The sequence below is a fragment of the Schistocerca piceifrons genome, chromosome 1, assembly GCF_021461385.2.
Source record: "Schistocerca piceifrons isolate TAMUIC-IGC-003096 chromosome 1, iqSchPice1.1, whole genome shotgun sequence".
Classification (NCBI taxonomy): domain Eukaryota; kingdom Metazoa; phylum Arthropoda; class Insecta; order Orthoptera; family Acrididae; genus Schistocerca; species Schistocerca piceifrons.
In genome coordinates this window covers 235,479,867-235,502,155 of record NC_060138.1, presented here as the reverse complement: position 1 = coordinate 235,502,155, position 22,289 = coordinate 235,479,867, and the positions used below count along the sequence as shown (strand labels likewise).

At 42.5% G+C, this 22,289-nt stretch overlaps 1 protein-coding gene across 1 annotated transcript in view; it reads right to left on the bottom strand.

Moving 5' to 3' along the window:
* LOC124803981 (inter-alpha-trypsin inhibitor heavy chain H6-like) overlaps positions 1 to 22,289 on the bottom strand; it is a 182,512-nt gene that overhangs the window by 130,223 nt on the left and 30,000 nt on the right. The window contains exons 3-4 of the mRNA XM_047264716.1: positions 11,334 to 11,444; positions 4,918 to 5,056 (exon numbers count right to left, since the gene is read on the bottom strand). Coding sequence (XP_047120672.1) covers positions 4,918 to 5,056; positions 11,334 to 11,444 — 250 coding nt within the window. The remainder of the gene's footprint in view (positions 1 to 4,917; positions 5,057 to 11,333; positions 11,445 to 22,289) is intronic.

Here is a 22,289-nt window from a genome sequence, read left to right as displayed (position 1 = left end):
ATACGCCAGTATGGCGATGAAAAATACAGGCTTCTAATATGCGTTCACCGCGATGTCGCCAAACACGGATTGGACCATCATGATGCTGTAAACAGAACCTAGATTCATCCGAAAAAATGACTTTTTGTCATTCGTGCACCCAGGTTCGCCGTTGGGTACACCATTGCAGGCGCTCCTGTCTGTGATGCAGCGTCAAGGGTAACCGCAGCCATGGTCTCCGAGCTGATAGTCCATGCTGCTGCAAACGTCGTCGAACTGTTCGTGCAGATGGTTGTTGTCTTGCAAACGTCCCCATCTGTTGACTCAGGGATTGAGTCGTGGCTGCACGATCCGTTACAGCCATTCGGATAAGATGCCTGTCATCTCGACTGCTGGTGATACGAGGCCGTTGGGATCCAGCACGGCGTTCCGTATTACCCTCCTCAACCCACCGATTCCATATGTTGCTAACAGTCATTGGATCTCGACCAACGCGAGCAGCAATGTCGCGATACGATAATGCGCAATCGCGATAGGCTGCAATCCGGTCTTTAGTAAAGTCGTAAACGTGATGGTACGCATTTCTCCTTCTTACACGAGGCGTCACAACAACGTTTCACCTGGCAACGCTGGTCAACTGCTGTTTGTGTATGAGAAATTGGGTGGAAACTTCTCTCATGTCAGCACGTTGTAGGTGTCGCCACCGGCTCAACCTTGTGTGAATGCTCTGAAAAACTAATCATTTGCATATCACAGCATCTTTTTCCTGTCGGTTAAATTTGGCGTCTGTAGCACGTCATCATCGTGGTGTAGCAATTTTAATGGCCAGGAACTTCGGTCTATATGGCAACAATTACGCTTGACTAGTTTGTCACTAAAGGAATGCCACGTAGGACAATATTACCACCTGGCGAATAATATACTAAGTAAGAGGATATAACCATTGCAACACACGACTGATGGAGCTACTATAATTACTCCGTAGCCATCGCCGACGTAGCAATTAACTGACCACTTGTAACACACACAGGGCTGTTCGGAAAGTAAGTTCCGATCGGTCGCGTAACGGAAACCACTGTGAAAATCGAATGAAGCTTTGCACAGATGTGTTGGGTAGTGTTTCTAGTACGCCCGCCGATCGCGTCACATCCCTTTTTCAGTTCTGAGCCCACAATGAGTACCGATAAGATGGCGATAAAGTAGTGTCTCCCGCCAAGTACGAAGTTTACCTGAAGGAATACAGCCCACATAACGTAACTTTTTTTTTTAGAGGTGGAGCCCCTCCACGCCCACACCGGCATGATGGCCAACACAAAAGGTCTACTGCCATCTCTGCATAAGGGTTAGTATTCACTAATGTGAGCTGTCGCAGGATGTGGGTACTTCGATGTTTGCGTACGTTTGGCTAAGATCAGCCATTTATACGCGCTCATCTGGAGATAGATTGGGTCGAAAATCGAACGAAGGGTAGCGGTTTTTAAGGGCAGAGGAAAAAGTGCCAAGGCAAGCAGCAAGGGGAAAAAAAACATCTGCGATAGTTAGGTCTGGTAGTAAGAGCAGTAGCAGTAGCGGATGTCTTGCTGACTGCGATAGGTCATGCAAGGATAGGTTATGTTAAAAAGCGGGTATCATGCAATCGGATACCGTGTCATGCCAAGTTTCGTCATAAGAGATCAGTCCCAGACTGATGTGGGAGCCCCTGCCGCGCTGTCAGTGATGACATGGCGCGGGCTAGGGCCCAGGTCGTCCATCGGCGTCTCGCGGGCGTGCGTCGTAGCCAAGTAGTCGGAGATGAGTGACCACGCAGCGGCACCACTCCTCGCTTGTCGGTCGTGCAGAGAGGCTCAATGCGGTCCGTGGCTGTGTCTTCCTAAACCCGTAACTGTCATACTCTTCCTTTCCAAGACAATTCTCAGCCGCATTCTGCAGGGGCATTGAAGATGTTCCTGCAGCGTTTTCGATGGTAAGAAGTGGGTGATCATTCAAAATACAGCCCGTGAATAACACGCTCTGAGTTTTCACTCTGTTCACATGCACAGTTGGCTATGAAGGCAACATTTAGGCACAGAGGACGAGCTGTAAAGTAGTGCAGAGAATTGGCGGAAAGCGCAGGCGGCTGCCTTCTATGACAACGGTATTGTAAAGTCGGTACAACGGTACGACTAATGTCTAAGTCGGATTGCCGGCTATCTAGATAAGTAACTCGAAGTTGTAGCTAACTGTTGCAAATAAAACATTTTTCATTTTCATAGTGGTTTGCATTTCGCGGCTGATCGGAACTTACTTGCCGAATACTCATTGTAAACTGCAACTCAAAGCGCTCCATTCCTCTAAATAGGCTCAAAGGTTATTCAGTAGTTCAGATTGTAATTTTATTTTCTTTGTTATGAACTTTTAACCAGTTTTTTGACATTGTTGATCCCACTACTGGCTGTAGCTTTTGATATTTACCGCCTCCATCTTTCATTTTTATTTTATTATTCTTTCGGAAGGGTGCATTATTACCTACGTACGCAGTACTTATACTGGGAGAGTTTACATGTCCAGCTTAGTTTGTGGTAGCTTCATAATCTGTGACATCCGACATTAGATTCCGAGCTTCGACTAATAGAAGCTAGGCTACTCGCATGTGATTGGTGCGAGGAACAATACCGGTGAAAATTTTAAATTTGACAGCTGTCTAACTACAAGGACTACGTTTGCGTTTCGTGCATCGTCATACTACAGCATATTCAGGAGCAAGTGCGAGCATATTTGTTTTTCGTAATTAACAAAAGAAATGGTTCAAATGGCACTAATCACTATGGGACTTAACTTCTGCCGGCCGGCTGTAATTAACAACTGAGCAGTATTACAGCCTGCTCTTTCATTATTTACAACGTACTACATACACTTTTGAGCTTGCTGATCAGTTTCTCATACAGATCATATCACTAACTTCCTTAGTCATACAGGAACTTTACAATTAAAAAAAAAATATTTAAAATTAATACACTGCGTTTGCAAGTTAAATTTTCAGATAAATTCACAGTCAAAATTTCGTAAAATAGTTCACGTAAAACTAATTTCCTTGCTTTCGACATAAGTAGTGAATCAGTGATGGCAAAGTGGTTCATCTCGTCACACGTGTCATGTGACAGTGAGTTGAAGTTAGTCATTGGTGAGTGTGCTAATAATGAAATAATACAGCGCTTTCGTTATTGTGAAACAAATTTTATCGCACCAACACTACCACTAAAATACTGCTGTTCGAGAACCACATCGCATTCGCATTTCTCCAGTAGCTCTTATTTTGGCCTGTTATGCAGTAGATAGAGAGTTTCTCACTTTCGTCATAATCAACGAGCCAACAGCAACATTTTAGGCATAATATAGACGACAGCCGGGTCAAGAGCTCTGACATTGTTGCGAGAAACGACGTAGACAAAATAGTGAGCTGAGAATGTAGAGGAAAGAAGAGAAAGGTAGAGAAGCGGGAATGAGTGCGCTTTTGAAACCTGTCGTGGGCAAGCCTTGTGGCACAAGGTGTACCCCTAGGCCGCCCCGCGCTTCACTCCATTACCCCCCTCGCCCCCTCGATGACCGAAACCAGGAGAGGATACTGTAAAAAAGCAAAACGTCATTCAGCGTATAACGGCTGATAAGGACAAATATCACATGGGTGTTTCTCCAATACAGTGGGGTAACATTTATGTCTGGACGGGGACGGAACTGGCTGAATACCCTTATCGGGTAAAACAAGCTATAGGTGGCGTCCACTTCACACATCTATACGATAAGTAGACTAATAAAACAAATGTTGAAAACTCCTCGCAGGGAGAATGAAACGCGGGCTGTTGTCGTTGCCTCGTCTAACACGATTTGTGGAAATGACTGGTCGAGTTCTGATCTACGCCGTGTGTTACTTGAGTCTGGACACGCTAGAAGTGTGTGGCGGTGTATCAGGGTCATTCCGTAGATGCACAGGCGATGTTACTCTTGCCGTACTATGTAGCTGTATGTGTGTGTGTGTGTGTGTGTGTGTGTGTGTGTGTGAGAGAGAGAGAGAGAGAGAGAGAGAGAGAGAGAGAGGGGGAGAGAGAGAGAGAGAGAGAGAGAGAGAGAGAGAGAGAGTGAGAGTGATAGAGAGTGTGTGAGAGAGAGGGAGGTGTGTGTGTGTGTGTGTGTGTGTGTATGTGAAGAGAGAGAGAGAGAGAGAGAGAGAGAGAGAGAGAGAGAGAGAGAGGAGAGAGAGTGAGTGAGTGAGTGAGGGTGTGAGATGTAAGCGATACGGATGCGACTTAAGATTCTAGCTTTTTTTCTGTTGGGGAGAAGTTACATTCTCCATTTCTGGGGGGAGCCCTTTATTATCTCCAGATTTTCGGATCAGATGTTGGTTATCCACTCTTCTTCCCAGTTTTGTGGAATATGGAGTCTTAGATGAATGCGAAAGTCAGCTTCTGGGATTTGTATTTGCAACGGGTCAATTGTAGAGGTTTACTGAAGTATGTATCAGCTTGATCACTGCCCGGAATGCCTTCGTGGTTCGGCTCCCAGAGGGATACCACAGAGTTTCCTGTATTACAGGGTTCGTATTTGCCTTGCGCAACTGCGAAAGACCCTGCACAGGAGAACATATGTGGCAGGATACTGTTTTATGTATGAGATAGCTCTGTGTACTGTTACTGATTCCGCGCTGTAGATACTGCGTTTAGTGAGATGGCACTGGTCTTCGTTAAAATATTTTGTTGATAAATGCATAGACGACTTTTTCATTGTTATTGGAGCTGCTGGTATATATACAATTTAAGATTGCATACGCGTGTAGAACTGAATGGAACCTATGGCTATTAATATTGGGTCTGTCTCATTCCTAGCTCTCGGATGGGCAGTATGGGACAGAAGCGACCGTCGCCTGCGATGCACGAGTTGCTCTCTGTTTCCATGTGGCGGACGTACCTGCCGGGGGTTGATGTTGATGCGCAGATTGTAGGCGCCTATTTCCCTCTGCAACAGCTCCTCGTACGTCAGGTTGAAGGTTACTTTTTTCTGCGCCTCAACGTTCACCGAAACGTGTACCACGTTGGAATCGCGTGCGCTGCAACATTCAACAATAACGTTGCCAACTAAAGAGGACTGCAGTAATAGCATAAAAAATATGTAATACAGTGAACGAAAGTCACTTATTCAAAGTCGCTTATTCAAAGTCGCTTATTCAAAGTCGCTTATTCAAAGTCGCTTATTCAAAGTCGCTTATTCAAAGTCGCTTATTCAAAGTCGCTTATTCAAAGTCGCTTATTCAAAGTCGCTTATTCAAAGTCACTTATTCAAAGAATACATGTAGAAACAAAGAAAAGACGCAACAAATTATTCTGACTTCAAATAACAAATAAGACATGTGTTTCTAGACTTCCTGATTCTACATACAATGTTGGTATACATATGATCAATGCAGAGTTACTAAACAAACAATAAATATTGGCAAATGAAATTTTACATATCGCCTACAGTATTTATTTTCATCCGAAATCCGATTTTTATTCTAGATAAGCACTTTAACATGGGTCGATAGTATAAAGTTGGCAATCATAGAAGGACCACTTTGTGCTATCCGTCGCAGGCTAAGAGTACGGATAAAGAGCATTGATAGAACTTCAGATGAAAATAAATAGTATAGTCAATATGTAGAGGAAGGCGGGACAAGATGGGGAAGCTAACTTTAAACCCTTACAAAAGGATCAAAAATAAACAAATTCAAGTAGGTTTGATTATCATTTGTTTACTTAACCCTTGAATTACAATAGCATGCAAAGAAACCTGCAAACTTGTTACTTTTAGTTAGAAATATCTCGATTTGAAACATACCCATATGCGGGGTAAGATGGGGAACTAGCATGGCCGGCCGCGGTGGTCTAGCGGTTCTAGGCGCGCAGTCCGGAACCGCGCGACTGCTACGGTCGCAGGTTAGAATCCTGCCTCGGGCATGGATGTGTGTGATGTCCTTAGGTTAGTTAGGTTTAAGTAGTTCTAAGTTCTAGGGGACTGATGACCACAGTAGTTAAGTCCCACAGTGCTCAGAGCCATTTGAACCATTTTTTTGAACTAGCATGAATTCATCTCTAAAGCTTAAATAAGGACTGGAATAACGAATAATGTGACGATAAGGTTTCGAAACATCGTTCTGCGAATTGTAGAATCAGGTATTACGCTTTATTTAGGCCTCTTACTTTCACATAGTACACAAGTGTGGACAGCCTCGTCATCATCATTTTCTATCCCTGCACAAGTGTCGTGGGCCCAACGTCCGCAGCTAATACACCGTATCCAGCCTCCATTTGAGAAGTCATAGCAGTATAAACATTCTTCACTCTCTTCCTCGTTGTCATTCGACCTCAGTTTATTATCCCTTGAGCGTGAAGGGGTGGTTAAGACGTCAGTAACGTTTGTCACTTTTTCGTTCTCATTATGTTCTTTTGGTGGTATCCCAGGTTTATTAAACGTCTTTGAGATGAGTTTTCGTTTACATTCAGCACGTTTCGGAACTCCTTTTCGTTTAATTTCTTTAGATATGTCATTCCTATTAGGAGATTCGGTTAAATCTACAGGTTTTCCAAGACTGTTACATGGTTTCCTTTCGGTTTTTTTATCCACCTTTGGAATAGCTAACACCATTTCAGGGCTGGTAAACTGAAAGTTAGACGAAACAGATGCTTGATCGTCAGTTGTGAATTGTTCAGGTGTTTTACGTCTTAACAACATCTGTGGTATTTGGTCTTCCGTTTCTGTAACTTCAGATGTGTGAGCTTGATGAATGCCTGTAGTTGAACAGGGGAGGTAATCACTTTCTTGAAACACATTTTTTAGGACCTCGAAAGGTTTAAAACATTGCAAATCAGTATAACGGTTGTACGTACCTTGCAAAGCTCACAGAAACCGCCGCGAAACTAAGGTTCAGCAATGTCAACACACTGGGACCTGTGTATTGATGATGTTGACGTAGCTATCCATAGATGGCAGCACTCGTAACTGTAGCTTATAGCCCTTCCCCGTCTTACCCCACCTCCCCATCTTGCCCCGCCTTCCCCTACAATTACACTCTCCAGAACATTCTTGGAAAGGAGGAAAGGTTGAGCCAACAAGTTGCGTAACACAGGTTAATTAGAATAATTGACCTAGGTTTCGGTAGTTGTTGTTGTGGTCTTCAGTCCTGAGACTGGTTTGATGCAGCTCTCCATGCTACTCTATCCTGTGCAAGCTTCTTCATCTCCCAGTACCTACTGCAACCTACATCCTTCTGAATCTGCTTAGTGTATTCATCTCTTGGTCTCCCTCTACGATTTTTACCCTCCACGCTGCCCTCCAATGCTAAATTTGTGATCCCTTGATGCCTCAAAACATGTCCTACCAACCGATCCCTTCTTCTAGTCAAGTTGTGCCACAAACTTCTCTTCTCCCCAATCCTATTCAATACCTCCTCATTAGTTACGTGATCTACCCACCTTATCTTCAGCATTCTTCTGTAGCACCACATTTCGAAAGCTTCTATTCTCTTCTTGTCCAAACTGGTTATCGTCCATGTTTCACTTCCATACATGGCTACACTCCATACAAATACTTTCAGAAACGACTTCCTGACACTTAAATCTATACTCGATGTTAACAAATTCCTTTTCTTCAGAAACGATTTCCTTGCCATTGCCAGTCTACATTTTATATCCTCTCTACTTCGACCATCATCAATAATTTTACTCCCTAAATAGCAAAACTCCTTTACTACTTTAAGTGTCTCATTTCGTAATCTAATCCCCTCAGCATCACCCGATTTAATTTGACTACATTCCATTATCCTCGTTTTGCTTTTGTTGATGTTCATCTTATATCCTCCTTTCAAGACACTGTCCATTCCGTTCAACTGCTCTTCCAAGTCCTTTGCTGTCTCTGACAGAATTACAATGTCATCAGCGAACCTCAAAGTTTTTATTTCTTCTCCATGGACTTTAATACCTACTCCGAACTTTTCTTTTGTTTCCTTTACTGCTTGCTCAATATACAGATTGAATAACATCGGGGAGAGGCTACAACCCTGTCTTACTCCCTTCCCAACCACTGCTTCCCTTTCATGCCCCTCGACTCTTATAACTGCCATCTGGTTTCTGTACAAATTGTAAATAGCCTTTCGCTCCCTGTATTTCACCCCTGCCACCTTCAGAATTTGAAAGAGAGTATTCCAGTTAACGTTGTCAAAAGCTTTCTCTAAGTCTACAAATGCTAGAAACGTAGGTTTGCCTTTCCTTAATCTTTCTTCTAAGATAAGTCGTAAGGTTAGTATTGCCTCACGTGTTCCAACATTTCTGCGGAATCCAAACTGATCTTCCCCGAGGTCCGCTTCTACCAGTTTATCCATTCGTCTGTAAAGAATTCGCGTTAGTATTTTGCAGCTGTGACTTATTAAACTGATAGTTCGGTAATTTTCACATCTGTCAACACCTGCTTTCTTTGGGATTGGAATTATTATATTCTTCTTGAAGTCTGTGGGTATTTCGCCTGTCTCATACATCTTGCTCACCAGATGGTAGAGTTTTGTCATGACTGGCTCTCCCAAGGCCATCAGTAGTTCTAATGGAATGTTGTCTACTCCCGGGGCCTTGTTTCGACTCAGGTCTTTCAGTGCTCTGTCAAACTCTTCACGCAGTATCTTATCTCCCATTTCATCTTCATCTACATCCTCTTCCATTTCCATAATATTGTCCTCAAGTACATCGCCCTTGTATAAACCCTCTATATACTCCTTCCACCTTTCTGCCTTCCCTTCTTTGCTTAGAACTGGGTTTCCATCCGAGCTCTTGATATTCATACAAGTGGTTCTCTTCTCTCCGAAGGTCTCTTTAATTTTCCTGTAGGCAGTATCTATCTTACCCCTACTGAGACAAGCCTCTACATCCTTACATTTTTCCTCTAGCCATCCCTGCTTAGCCATTTTGCACTTCCTGTCGATCTCATTTTTGAGACGTTTGTATTCCTTTTTGCCTGCTTCATTTACTGCATTTTTATATTTGCTCCTTTCATCAATTAAATTCAGTATTTCTTCTGTTACCCAAGGGTTTCTATTAGCCCTCGTCTTTTTACCTACTTGATCCTCTGCTGCCTTCACTACTTCATCCCTCAGAGCTACCCATTCTTCTTCTACTGTATTTCTTTCCCCCATTCCTGTCAATTGTTCCCTTATGCTCTCCCTGAAACTCTCTACAACTTCTGGTTCTTTCAGTTTATCCAGGTCCCATCTCCTTAAATTCCCACCTTTTTGCAGTTTCTTCAGTTTCAATCTGCAGTTCATAACCAATAGATTGTGGTCAGAATCCACATCTGCCCCTGGAAATGTCTTACAATTTAAAACCTGGTTCCTAAATCTCTGTCTTACCATTATATAATCTATCTGATACCTTTTACTATCTCCAGGATTCTTCCAGGTATACAACCTTCTTTCATGATTCTTGAACCAAGTGTTAGCTATGATTAAGTTATGCTCTGTGCAAAATTCTACAAGGCGCCTTCCTCTTTCATTTCTTCCCCCAATCCATATTCACCTACTATGTTTCCTTCTCTCCCTTTTCCTACTGACGAATTCCAGTCACCCATGACTATTAAACTTTCGTCTCCCTTCACTAGCTGAATCATTTCTTTTATTTCGTCATACATTTCATCAATTTCATCATCATCTGCAGAGCTAGTTGGCATATAAACTTGTACTACTGTAGTAGGCATGGGCTTTGTGTCTATCTTGGCCACAATAATGCGTTCACTATGCTGTTTGTAGTAGCTAAACCGCACTCCTATTCTTTTATTCATTATTAAACCTACTCCTGCATTACCCCTATTTGATTTTGTATTTATAACCCTGTAATCACCTGACCAAAAGTCTTGTTCCTCTTGCCACCGAACTTCACTAATTCCCACTATATCTAACTTTAACCTATCCATTTCCCTTTTTAAATTTTCTAACCTACCTGCCCGATTAAGGGATCTGACATTCCACGCTCCGATCCGTAGAATGCCAGTTTTCTTTCTCCTGATAACGACGTCCTCTTGAGTAGTCCCCGCCCGGAGATCCGAATGGGGGACTATTTTACCTCCGGAATATTTTACCCAAGAGGACGCCATCATCATTTAATCATACAGTAAAGCTGCATGTCCTCGGGAAAAATTACGGCTGTAGTTTCCCCTTGCTTTCAGCCGTTCGCAGTACCAGCACAGCAAGGCCGTTTTGGTTAATGTTACAAGGCCAGATCAGTCAATCATCCAGACTGTTGCCCCTGCAACTACTGAAAAGGCTGCTGTCCCTTTTCAGGAACCACATGTTTGTCTGGCCTCTCAACAGATACCCCTCCGTTGTGGTTGCATCTGTATCGCTGAGGCACGCAAGCCTCCCCACCAACGGCAAGGTCCATGGTTCATGGGGGGGTTTCGGTAGTTATAAAATTATTTTCGTCAGAAGCAGTTTTTTAACGCCTAAAAATTACGCACTGGCTACAAAAGGCTCAAGTAAAACAGAAATGGCAAGGTACCGGATAAACTACCAAAATCCAAGATTACACACTTACTTGTTACATATTGTATATGCACTTTTTATATATTTTATTTTTTTATATATTTTGTATATTAAAATAAACCGTTTGGACCTTATCAGCCGCGCGGGATTAGCCGAGTGGTCTAGGGCACTGCAGTAATGGACTGTGCGGCTAGTTCTGGCGGAGGTTCGAGTCCTCCCTCTGGTGTGGGTGTGTGTGTTTCTCTTTAGGATCATTTAGGTTAAGTAGTGTGTAAGCTTAGGGACTGATGACCTTAGCAGTTAAGTCCCATAAGATTTCACAAACATCTGAACACTTTTGGATCTTATCAAATGAAATTTCACCTCAAAACAATAAAATACAAACATGTGGTCATTATCTTTTCCAAAACTATCGCTTATAGCTTTAGAGGTGCCGATTACGGCTATGTTCGAGACTTTATTTTAATTTGAAGTCACTGTAATTTATTCTATGTTTGTTCCCTTGTCTCTGTTATATATACGACAAAAGAGAGGAACCAGCATAAGCAGCTTCTCCGCCTTACAACTCGCTGCGGAAAAAAAAGAAAAAATACACGACAAACTGAGAGGTATCTCACTTCATATGGTCGCAAAAGGGTTTCCAGTCCTATCGGGAATGACGTGATATTACAACAAAAATACACACATACTTACCAGAAGGTCCTAGGTTCTCTGAAGTGCATTGCTACTTCTGCGACATTATTAGACGAGAATTGTGTTGTAGTTGCCTGACTGTGGGCATGCGCCAGTCGCAGCCCCTACGACGTCACCATCAGTGATGAGTACCCACCTGACAGCGACGTGTGCTGCGCCGCGGCCTTCTGCCACAGCTGCGTCGTACTGCTGACGGGCCTCCTCTTTGCCCCGAACGTACGCCTCGTACACGACGTCGTCCATCTCTCTGTAACAAAAGCCACCACGTCACTCGCTCCCTCTTAAAACGTTTGCACACATTGGGCTCATAGAATGATTTATCCATAGTTAACACCAAAACACCCAACATGGAACATAAGCCTCATTTCATCAGATGAAACGTCCCCTTCATGCACTGTGTAATGACGTAGTAAATTCTCATCGATGGTAAGGTGAAGTCTATGGGGTAAGCCTGTGACCAGACTGTCGGTCTGGTGCAGCTAAAGTGCAGCCTTCCCATCCGCAGTCGCATTAGGATGGGGAGGGATGGCGGGTTCCTCGCCCCGACCGCCTTTTACCCCAAAGCAAAAGATCTCCGGTTCACATTTTGACTGCAAGATGAATGGACTTTCGCCATTCTGTTGGTACTGGCACGAGGAAAAAATCCTTGCCCCTGTCTGGGAGTGAACTCTCGTTCCAGAGTCTAGCGCCACGAAACCACCGTGGCCGCCGTTACTGGTACAGGAATTAATTTTCTTTCGTAGTTGCTTCTTAATCAGTCTTCAATCATCTTAGCGTATGCGCCGATATACAGAGGCATTAGCAAACATGTGACACATTTGAGTAGAGTGAAAATCTAAATAACTATGTCGTAATCAGTGCAAACAATTTTCTATATCTTCAGTGTTATGTAATAATTGAAAATCACCCTGGTTTATTTAATATTTGACTGTAATAGAAGCAACAGAAAGTTTGGAATCAACAGAAAAACAATTTCATAAACAGCTGTAAATATTTCAGAGTCGCACTAAATTAGTAAATATTTCAAAGAATAGTTTAGTTGTTGCGTACTGGCAAGGGCAGGCAGGCGGTCCTTTTGGGAGTCAGAGGCTGTAGATGGCAGTGGTCAGTGTCAAATATAGGGTGCACTGGAGTCAGGACGAGGAAACTGTGTGGTGGCTAGGATTCCTGTCCTCTCAATTTTATGGGTCAAGCCACTTGTTTTTTAAATAACTTTTCATTCGTCGCCACTATAGGCCGAGCCAGAGTTAGCACTCAAAATCTATACGATTGGTTCTTATTGCAGGAGAGGAGAGAAAGGTCTGTGACTTATGGTTTTTGATAAATAACTCTGATGATTTGGATAATTTTGAGCACAGCCCAGACGGGCCTACATTGTGATTACCTTTTGCATTTTAATGATGATAGAATACTAAGCTATAACACTGTGCAAGAATGAAAATGTAAATCGAATGAAAATAGCCAATTCCTATCAGTTCTAATGTGCTGATCACGAATACCACAAAGGCAATTCAAAATTAGCTCTAGTTTTCATTTTACACTGTTTTATTCCGGTGAGATAATTACGAGGGTTGGAACTTTGATAGTGGCAATTATTTATTTACAGCTCGTACAAAATAGATAAGTGTTTCAAAGTGGATGTGTGTTAGTTAGGTTTAAGTAGTTCTAAGTTGCAGGTGACTGATGACCTCAGACGTTAAGGCCCATAGTGCTCGGAGCCATTTGAACCATTTTTTTTTAGATCATTACAGTTTTGTTAAAATTAGGTTCTGTTTAGTCAAAGATTAGCATACTAGCTTAAGTTGGATAACAGTTCGTGGGTACATAGCCCGCCTGCTTAGCTGGGTGGTAACATGCTCGCCTCACATGCAAGTGGGCCCGGGTTCGATTCCCAGCCGGGTTGGAGATTTTTCTCCGTATGGGGACTGGGTGTCTTGTTGTCCTCATCATCATTTCATCCTCATCACCGGCGCGCAAGTAGCCCAATGAGGCGCCGCCTGAAATAAGACTTGTCCTTGGCGGCCGAATTTCCTCGGATGGAGCTTCCCTGCCAAAGATGGTTCAAATGGCTATGAGCACTATGGGACTTAACATCTGAGGTCATCAGTGTGCCAAAGATGCCATACGCTTATTTTATTTTTGTGGGTTCATAATTTTGGTAATACGTAGACCTTTACAGAGTTGGAGGTAAATTTGGGCTAAATTTCATACAGAAACAAATACAGTTGGGAGTTTATACTTTGAACGTGAAACCATCTTCTTGCACCATTTTAACACAATGCTGATCCTTGACTGGCAAACGAAGCACCGCATCTTGGTGCCATTTTTATGTGTTTTTTAATATTATGCTCTGCATTGTTGGAGACAGGGAAAATAGAGTGTGGCATAGAGCAACTGAACTAGTTCCCCCTACTGGCTGTTTCATTTTCAGTACTTCGCTGTAACTGGAAAGAGGGGGAAGGAGGCTTTTAAATTTTCCAGTGTTGGCTGTTTCTTTTGTAATAATGCACTGTGATTGGGTGGCGATAGGAGGGGTGAGGTTTAATTTCTCACAAAGAGAACTGGGTTATTTCCATCAGCTTGGATTTTTTTGATTGGTTATTTCGTTTCAGTATTGCATTGTGAGTGGTTGGGGATAGGGAGCGGGGAGTAGAGGGCGAGAACGTTTTTATTTTCCCGTTAGTACAGCTTAAATTTCCTGATTGGACCTTTCTTTCTTATACTGTGCTGTGCTTCATTGCTGATATAGCGAGGGGAGGAGAGAGGGAGCAGAGGGGTTTTTCATTTCCAATTACTGTATGATTGGTTTTATTGATTGGTGGATTTTATTTAGTGTCAATATCAGCGACAGATGTCATTTATCCTGTCCCTGAATGTAGGCAACACCAATTCAGTCAAAGTTTGTCTGATGTATACCTTTACTATTGTTGTGTAGTCACTTCGGATATTTTAATGAAGAAATACACTAAGTATACGAATAACGAATAATTAATTCACATAGTATAATAAGCTGAAACTTCCTGGCAGATTAAAACTGTGTGCCGGACCGAGATTCGCATTCGGGAGCTTTGCCTTTCGCAGGCTAGTGCTCTGCCAACTGAGATATCCATTCACGACTCATGCCCCCTCCTCACAGCTTTACGTCTGCCAGTATCTCGTCGCCTACCTACTGGCTGAAGTAGGGCGCGTGAGGACGTGGCGCGAGTCGTGCTTGAGTAGCTCAGTTGGTGGCGGCACGGTAACTCAGCGTGTTCGGTCAAAGGGTTAGCTGCCCTCTGTAATAAAGCAACTGAGTGAATGGGTCAACGAGATGATTTAACGGGTGTCACTGGGCATCCACCCCGAACCAATACAACGAACCATAGCGAACAAAACGAGACCAGTTTTTAAAAAAAATGAAAAAAAGATGGCAGAGTACTTGCCTGCGATAGGCAAAGGTCCCAAGTTCGAATCTCGTTCCGGCCACAGTTTTAATCTTTCAGGAAGTTTCATATCAGCGCACACTCCCCTGCAGAGTGAAAATCTCATTCTATAATGCACTGCTCGCTTCCACACTGAATTCTGATGCATTTTATACACACAACTTTTTCCGTTGTATTCTCATTGACAGATACGTAACAAATTTAAGGATAGCCTTGTTTCTGAAGGTGTGTTTGTTCATATGTACACGTTCAATACGAACAGCGTGGAGACATGTTTGAAGTAACGCTCGCGGTTTCAAACATTCTTCCATCCGACCAAACGTAAGAAATCAGTCATCCTTTATCATTATTATCAGGGTTGTTTAATTTGGAAGTTAAATTTATTTCAGAATATGGAGTTGTCTGTAGAAAAGTGGAAGTCGCCATCATCGGCTAATTATGGAAGTGGTGAAATCTGCTACATTGCCCTGCTGCTTTGTGTAAGTGTCCCTTCAAAGTGATTGAAAATCTGTATTTACTTCGCGATATTAATGGTGTGTCTCTTAGCTAACTGAATGGAACATTGTTTATACTACATTTCTGAAACAAGTTGTGTTATTTTTTAAAGTACCTACTATGTACTTATTCCCTAGTGACCTCATTTGTTGCCGGCAATGAGCTTTGCTCTACACACGTTTCTTCTAGGAAATAATAGCAGAGAACTAATAAGAATTGAAAACTCGAACGAAAGTTGTCATTATTACAAGAAAAGGTGCGGAGGGAGCAACGAAAGTACAAAAACTTTCAGTGACCTAACGTAATCTGTTTCCCTTTCCCTCTATGTTTAGAAACCACATGGATCCGAAAGAAAGTCTACGGTGTACTAGGGGTGTCCTCCATTTCTCCACCTCCTGTGAAAATCTACCTCGGATCAAAAGACAAAGACAAATAGTTGAAGTGACCGGTGCCTGTCATGAAACGAAGTCAAGGTGACGGTTACCAGGCCCGTTTCCCTTCATTCCCATATTGGTATCGAGCCGTTCCCTTCCCACATGGCACTTCACGTCCACATTTTGTGGGCAGTGGTTCAGCTTGCTCTCTGTCCGCTGTTGCGAGAATAGTGAAGCCATTTTGTTTAGGAAGCCAAATTTAACCTCATTTCGCAACGCCTCACACTGAGGCTACTGCCTCTCGTTTATAATAAAGAATTCGTAAAGTGGACATTCCATTATGACATAGGCAGATGTAGCAATGGCTCCACAATCATAGCTGAGTTAATCTTTTTCTCTGGAATCTATACAAATGTTCCGAGCATGGGCTGTATCCTGTTAGTGCACAGGAATAGCTGTCGGGTCAACGTGAACCATACGGACTCGCTCCCTCGGGAAGAAGCTATACCTCCACTTTCCAGTAAAAATCCACTATTGATCTCTTCACGTGTTTCACTTATACTGTATATTGTAGGTTTAAAAAATCAAAGCTATAAACCTTTTAGTGACCACAGAAGTCACACAAAAATTATCTTGAAAAAGGAAGAGATATGAAATGACTTTTCTGGTTTTTGTATGCTGCATGTTTTTCTGTCTTGTTTAATATGGTAACTGTGAAAGTCAAATCATTTCCGAGGAAATTTTCAGGCAAAGTGTAGCTATCGTACTAATTTTCAACGGAAGAGAAATAAAAAATCTGAAAGTATAAAATATACTCTCGTCACAAGGCTCGTGACGAGAAGCACATCTCAAACACGGAATACAGTTTGCAATCCTTAAGCACTTCAACAGCGACGGGAAACCTTAATATGGATGGCCGTAGGAAGTTTCGAACCGCCGTCCTCCTAGTTACGATCCACTAGCTTGCCGTTGCGTCAACTCACACAGTGCGCGTACATCGCTCTGCTGGAAGAGCACGTCTCCAAGTCGTTACAGGAATAACAGGAATTTAGGATGGATGATATACAATTATACAGTACTAATCAGTGTTTGCTCTAGATCTTAGTTCCACAGGGTTTAAAAGACAGGCTTGTGGAGAAATGTTTCTATTTTATTTGCAATTGTGATGGTTGAATAACTGAAGTAAAAATTCCCAAACGGTACAGCAGAAAGTATTCAGTCTCACTCAACACGTCCGAGAGACCAGTCATGCCTAAACTTATAGGACCGTCACAGAAAAGTATGGTAAAGGTGTAGCTATTAAGACTGCCATCAAGCGACTGTTAGCTAAGTTCAAGAAGACAGGAAATGCAGCAGGTGCAACAAAAAGGTGTTGATCGAATGAGTTAACACCAGAAATGTAGAAAGAAGTGGAAGCTGCGTACTTATCGAGCCCCATGAAGTCTGCGTGTTTTCTATCCAGCTAGCCTCGCCTCTCTGTTGATAATTCTCACAACGCAGTGCGCAAGTCCCTGAAGAAGCACGCAGCTCATGGGTTGTCACCCAAATACGATGGAAAATGTGTAGTTTCTTGTCATTGGTTGATTGCATCAATTGCGCCTTGCGGTTAGGAAGTCGCTGACTCGTTATCATCTGCCGAGTCATTGTTTCACCTTCATGGTTATGTCATTCTATAAAATTGAAAATCCACAGAACTGAATAGGCCCGCTGTGTAAGCACAAAAAGTAGTTGTTTAGTGTGCAGTGTCACGTAAGTGAATCTTCACCACATTCTTTCATAAAGCAGTGGTCAGTTGTTCATGGTCTTATGACTAGCGTTCGTGACTCTCGATCACGGGGCATCGGATTCGATTCCCGGCCGGGTCGACAATTTTCTCTGCTAGGGAGTGTGTGTGTGTGATGTTCTCATCATCGTATCATCATCGACGCGCAAGTCGCCGAAGTGGAATCAAATGAAAAGCGCCAAGTGGCCGAACATCCAATACGGGATCTCTCTGCAGAGAAAACCATAAACACAATTAATTTCTTGTCGTAGTTAACAGTGTCCGCTACATACAGATCGTGCTATTGGTCGCCAATGCTATTCCTGAATATGAAGTACACTACACATGGATTAAACAGGGCAATGCTACGGCTCATATTGCCAAAACGCTATGGGTCTCTTGGATGAACGATCCCAGTGATTTCGAAGAGGTTGTCACATCCTCGGTCTCTTGATTTACCCCCACCCGTCTTTATTTCGCAGGTATACCTTAATGATGCTGCTTGTAAGACTGACCGTCATTCTATGCAGACGCAGCTGGAAACTCTACTGCTGCAATTCATCAAGCGTTACAACATTTGATTAAGAATATGCAAAATCACATTATGTGAATCACGTTATGGAAGTCGCTTTTCAAGAACTTCTGTAACGTAGCCATTTCCCAAAAGACCATGTTACTTTTTGAACAACCTGTGTGTGCCGGGATTCTGGTGGACGCTGTACTCATAATCTTCTATTCCCAACACCGTGGGAATTGATACCACCACTTAAACCAGTACCTCTAGTTACGTCTACCACTCTTTTTTTTTTTTTTTTTTTTTTTTTTTTTTTTTTTTTTTTTTTTTTTTTTTTTTTTTTTTTTTTTTAGTCAGTCTTCTGAGCAGCACTTGCAACCTACGTCGTCAATTATTTGCTGACTGTATTCCTCTACAGTTTTTGACCTCTACGGCTCCCTATAGTACCACCTGATGTCTTAACAGATGTCCTATCATCCTGTCCCTTATCCTTGTCAGTAATTTTCACATATTCCGTTCCTCTTGGACTTTGCGGAGAACCTCTTCATTCCTTACACTATCAATCCACCTAATATTCAGCATTCGTCTGTAGCATCACATCTCAAATGTTTCGATTTTCTTCTGTACCGGTTTTCCCTCAGTCCACGTTTCACTACCATACAGTGCTGTGCTCTAAACGTATATTCTCATAAATTACTTTCTCAAGATGAGGCCTGTGTTTGATACTATTAGAGTTCTCTTGGCCAGGAATCTCCTTTTTGCCAGTGCTAGCCTTGCTCCGTCCATTATTGGTTATTTTGCTGCCAAGGTAGCAGAAATCACTAAGTTTATCTGCTTCGTGACCATCAATCCCGATGTTAAGTTCCTCGGTGCTCTCATTTCTACTACTTCTCAATACCTTCGTCTTTCTTCGATTTACTCTCAATCCATACTCTGTACTCATTAGACTGTTCATTCTGTTCAGCAGATCATGTAGTTCTTCGCTTTCACTCAGGATAGCAGCGTCATCAGCGAATCACATCATTAATATCCTTTCACCTTGAATTTTAATTCCACTCCTGAAGCTTTCTTTTATGTGCATCATTGCTTCCTCGATGCACAGATTGAACAGTAGCGGCGAAAGGCTACATCCATGTCTGACACCCTGTCTAATACGATCACTTCGTTCTTGGTCGTCCACTCTTATTATTGCCTCTTGGCTGTTGTACATATTGTATATGACCCGTCTCTTCCTATAGCTTACCCCTACCTTTTTCAGAATTTCGAACATCTTGCACCATTTTACATTGTCAAACGTTTTTTCCAGGTCGAAAAATCCTATGAACGTGTCTTGATATTTCTTGCGTCATGCTTCCACTGTTATCCGCAACATCAGAATTGCCTCTCTCGTGCCTTTACCTTTCGTAAGGCCAAACTTATTGACACCTAGCGCATCCTCAATTTTCTTTTGCATTCTTCAGTATGTTATTCATATCAGCAGCTTGGATGTTTGAGCTGTTAAGTTAATTGTGCGGTAATTCTCGCACTTTTCAGCTCTTGCCGTCATCGGAAATGTTTGGATGATGCTTTTTCGAAAGTCAGATGGTATGTCGCCAGACTGATACATTCTACACACCAACGATAGTAGTCGTTTTGTTGCCACTTACCCCAATGAGTTTAGAAATTATGATGGAATGTTATCTATCCCTTCTGCCTTATTTGATCTTAAGTCCTCCAACGCTCTTTTTAATTCTGATTCTAATATTGAAGCCCCTATCTCATTTAAATCGACTCCTGTTTCTTATTCTATCACGTCAGACAAATATTCCCCATCCTAGAGGCTTTCAATGTATTATCTCCATCTATCCCAGGGGCGGGCAAACGTTGCACGCGGCTCATGAGCGTACAGCGCTGCACGTGTGCTGCTCACGTGCAGGCGTCGACCGGGGCTGTGGCGACAGCAGGCAGGTTGCGGCATTGTAGTGCCAGGCTAAGCTGCGGACGTTGACGCGAAGCGAACACTATGTAGTGAACGTTGTATTTCAAGAAACGGAGAAGTGGAGATTTGCTATCTTTTAAAAAGTAGTGGGAGAATCATTTTTTCTTTGTGCAAAGTCGTGAAAATTCGAAATGTTTAATAGGTGGCAGCATTCTCGCTGGTCAACGGAAGTTTAGTATTGAAGGCCATTATAATAAATTTCACAAGGACGAGTACAATTTATTGTCGGATTCCGAGCGGATGGGGAATTGACTGAGCTTAAGAAGAGCGATCTGACGATACCAGATGAATCTGTCGTAGTTGGCCGGCCGGAGTGGCCGAGCGGGTCTAGGCACTACAATCTGGAACCGCGCGACCGCTATGGTCGCAGGTTCGAATTCTGCCTCGGGCATGGATGTGTGTGATGTCCTTAGGTTAGTTAGGTTTAAGTAGTTCTAAGTTCTAGGGGACTGATGACCACAGCAGTTAAATCCCGTAGTGCTCAGAGCCATTTGAATTTGTCGTAGTTGCTGTTGTCACGAGAGATCTGCGACTTTCTCTCGTCATGTCTCTCATCTAACTGATTTAAAATTTTATGGAGCACTGTTTTCAAGTTTTCAGGACGACAACAATAATAGCCCAGCGGTATGTGCAAAGTTATAAGACTGCGCTTAATATAGCGAGAGCTGGAAAACCATTTGCTGAATTAATAAGTCTCGGTTAAGAGCAAACATCAGTGATGAAAATTTACGTAACTGTTTGTGTTTGTCTGTATGTAGAAATTTTGTTCCAGATATTAAACATATTGTAAACTCCACCTGTGATAATTAAATAAAACGTATCGTAGGTAATAGGTACTCTTTCAAACCATGATTTCTTTCAAGCACTCCTACTAACCTTATTCATTCACTCAATAAAGCAAGCTAGGAAACAAAACGCATTACAGAGGAAGTAGCGGACAGCAGGTATGGTGGGGATGGGAGATAAGCGGGTGGCCAGCTTGCCCCTGTGTGCACGCGGAACACCTGTTAACTGCACGCGTGCAAGAGCACCGCACACGTGCAGGATTCCTGCCCGCCCCTGGTCTATCCCCTCTCTCCTCTGCATTTAACTATGGAATTTCCGTTGCACTCTATCACCCTTGTTTTTAATGTCTCCGAAGGTTGTTTTGACTTTCCTGAACGCTGAGTCTGTCCTTCCGACAATCATTTCTTTTTCGATGTCTTCACATTTTTCCTGCAGCCATTTCGTCTTAGGTTCCCTGTTTTTCCTGTTTACTTCATTCCCCAGCGACTTGTATTTCTCTATTCCTGGGTCTCCCGGAACATTTTTGTACTTCCTCCTTTCACCGATGAATTGAAGTATTTCATCTGTTACCCATGGTTTCTTCGCAGTTACCTTTTTTGTTCCTATGTTTTCGTTCCCAACTTCTGTGATAGCCTTTTTAGAGATGTCCAGCCCTCATCAACTGTACTGCCTACTGAGCTCTTCCGTATTGCTGTATCTATGTGGTTCAAATGGCTCTAAGCACTATGGGACTTAACTTCTAAAGTCATCAGTCCCCTAGAACTAAGAGCTACGTAAACCTAACCAACCTAAGGATATCACACACATCCATGCCCTAGGCAGGATTGGAACCTGCGACCGTAGCGGTCGCGTGGTTCCAGACTGTAGCGCCCAGAACAGCTCGGCCACCGCGGCCGGCCCTTCGATATCTGCAGTCTTTATAACTAGACGGCTAAAACGGTGCAAGGTACCAGTTGCAGGATGTCTATTTAACGGCTTCCGGGGCAACAAAAATATGATTTTCAGTATTTCATATAAATATTTATTGACAGAATTGAAAAATTAAAAATGCTGTAATAATCCAGTCATTAAGAGGTATAATCTTACTTTAAATATTTAGCACTACAAGCCAAATATATTTGTTAAGAACTGTGTACATATATCAAGACAGCGTAATTCACTGCGCGCAAATTGTCCAGATTATATACATCCAATTCTTGAGAGAGAGAGCACTCAGTGACTTACAACGAACTTTACACATATTTACAAATCATTTCGAAACTTTTTTCTCTCTGAAACCTATCTCCGCCCCCCCCCCCTCCCCAAACATTTACACATAAAATAATACATTTTCGCTGTTCTTGCAATGAAGTTTCAGCGTCATGTACGACGTTTTGTGTACGAAAAGCCAACAACCAATTGCATAAAAAATGTTTATTTCCTTAAACAGTTTCACACACTTAGTGCCCTTCTTCAGAGGGCTGTACCGAAAAATATACTACGAATAACAGAAGTTACATAAGAATATTAAAATTAAGGAGGAAAAGTATTAGAAAATTAAAAATTTATAGATAGCTGTCACATTATTTACGAGTGTCAATAATACGATGCAAGCGGCATATTGCTATGATTCTAAAAAAATACAATTGCTTTAGGTATTCCAATAATGGATCCATTAATACAAAAAGCGCTCCTTTGAGGGTGATCTCATGGTGGGGATGAAAGAAGGATAAAATAATAAAACAAAATTTTAGGCTACTATAGTATTCAAAATGTAAGTGC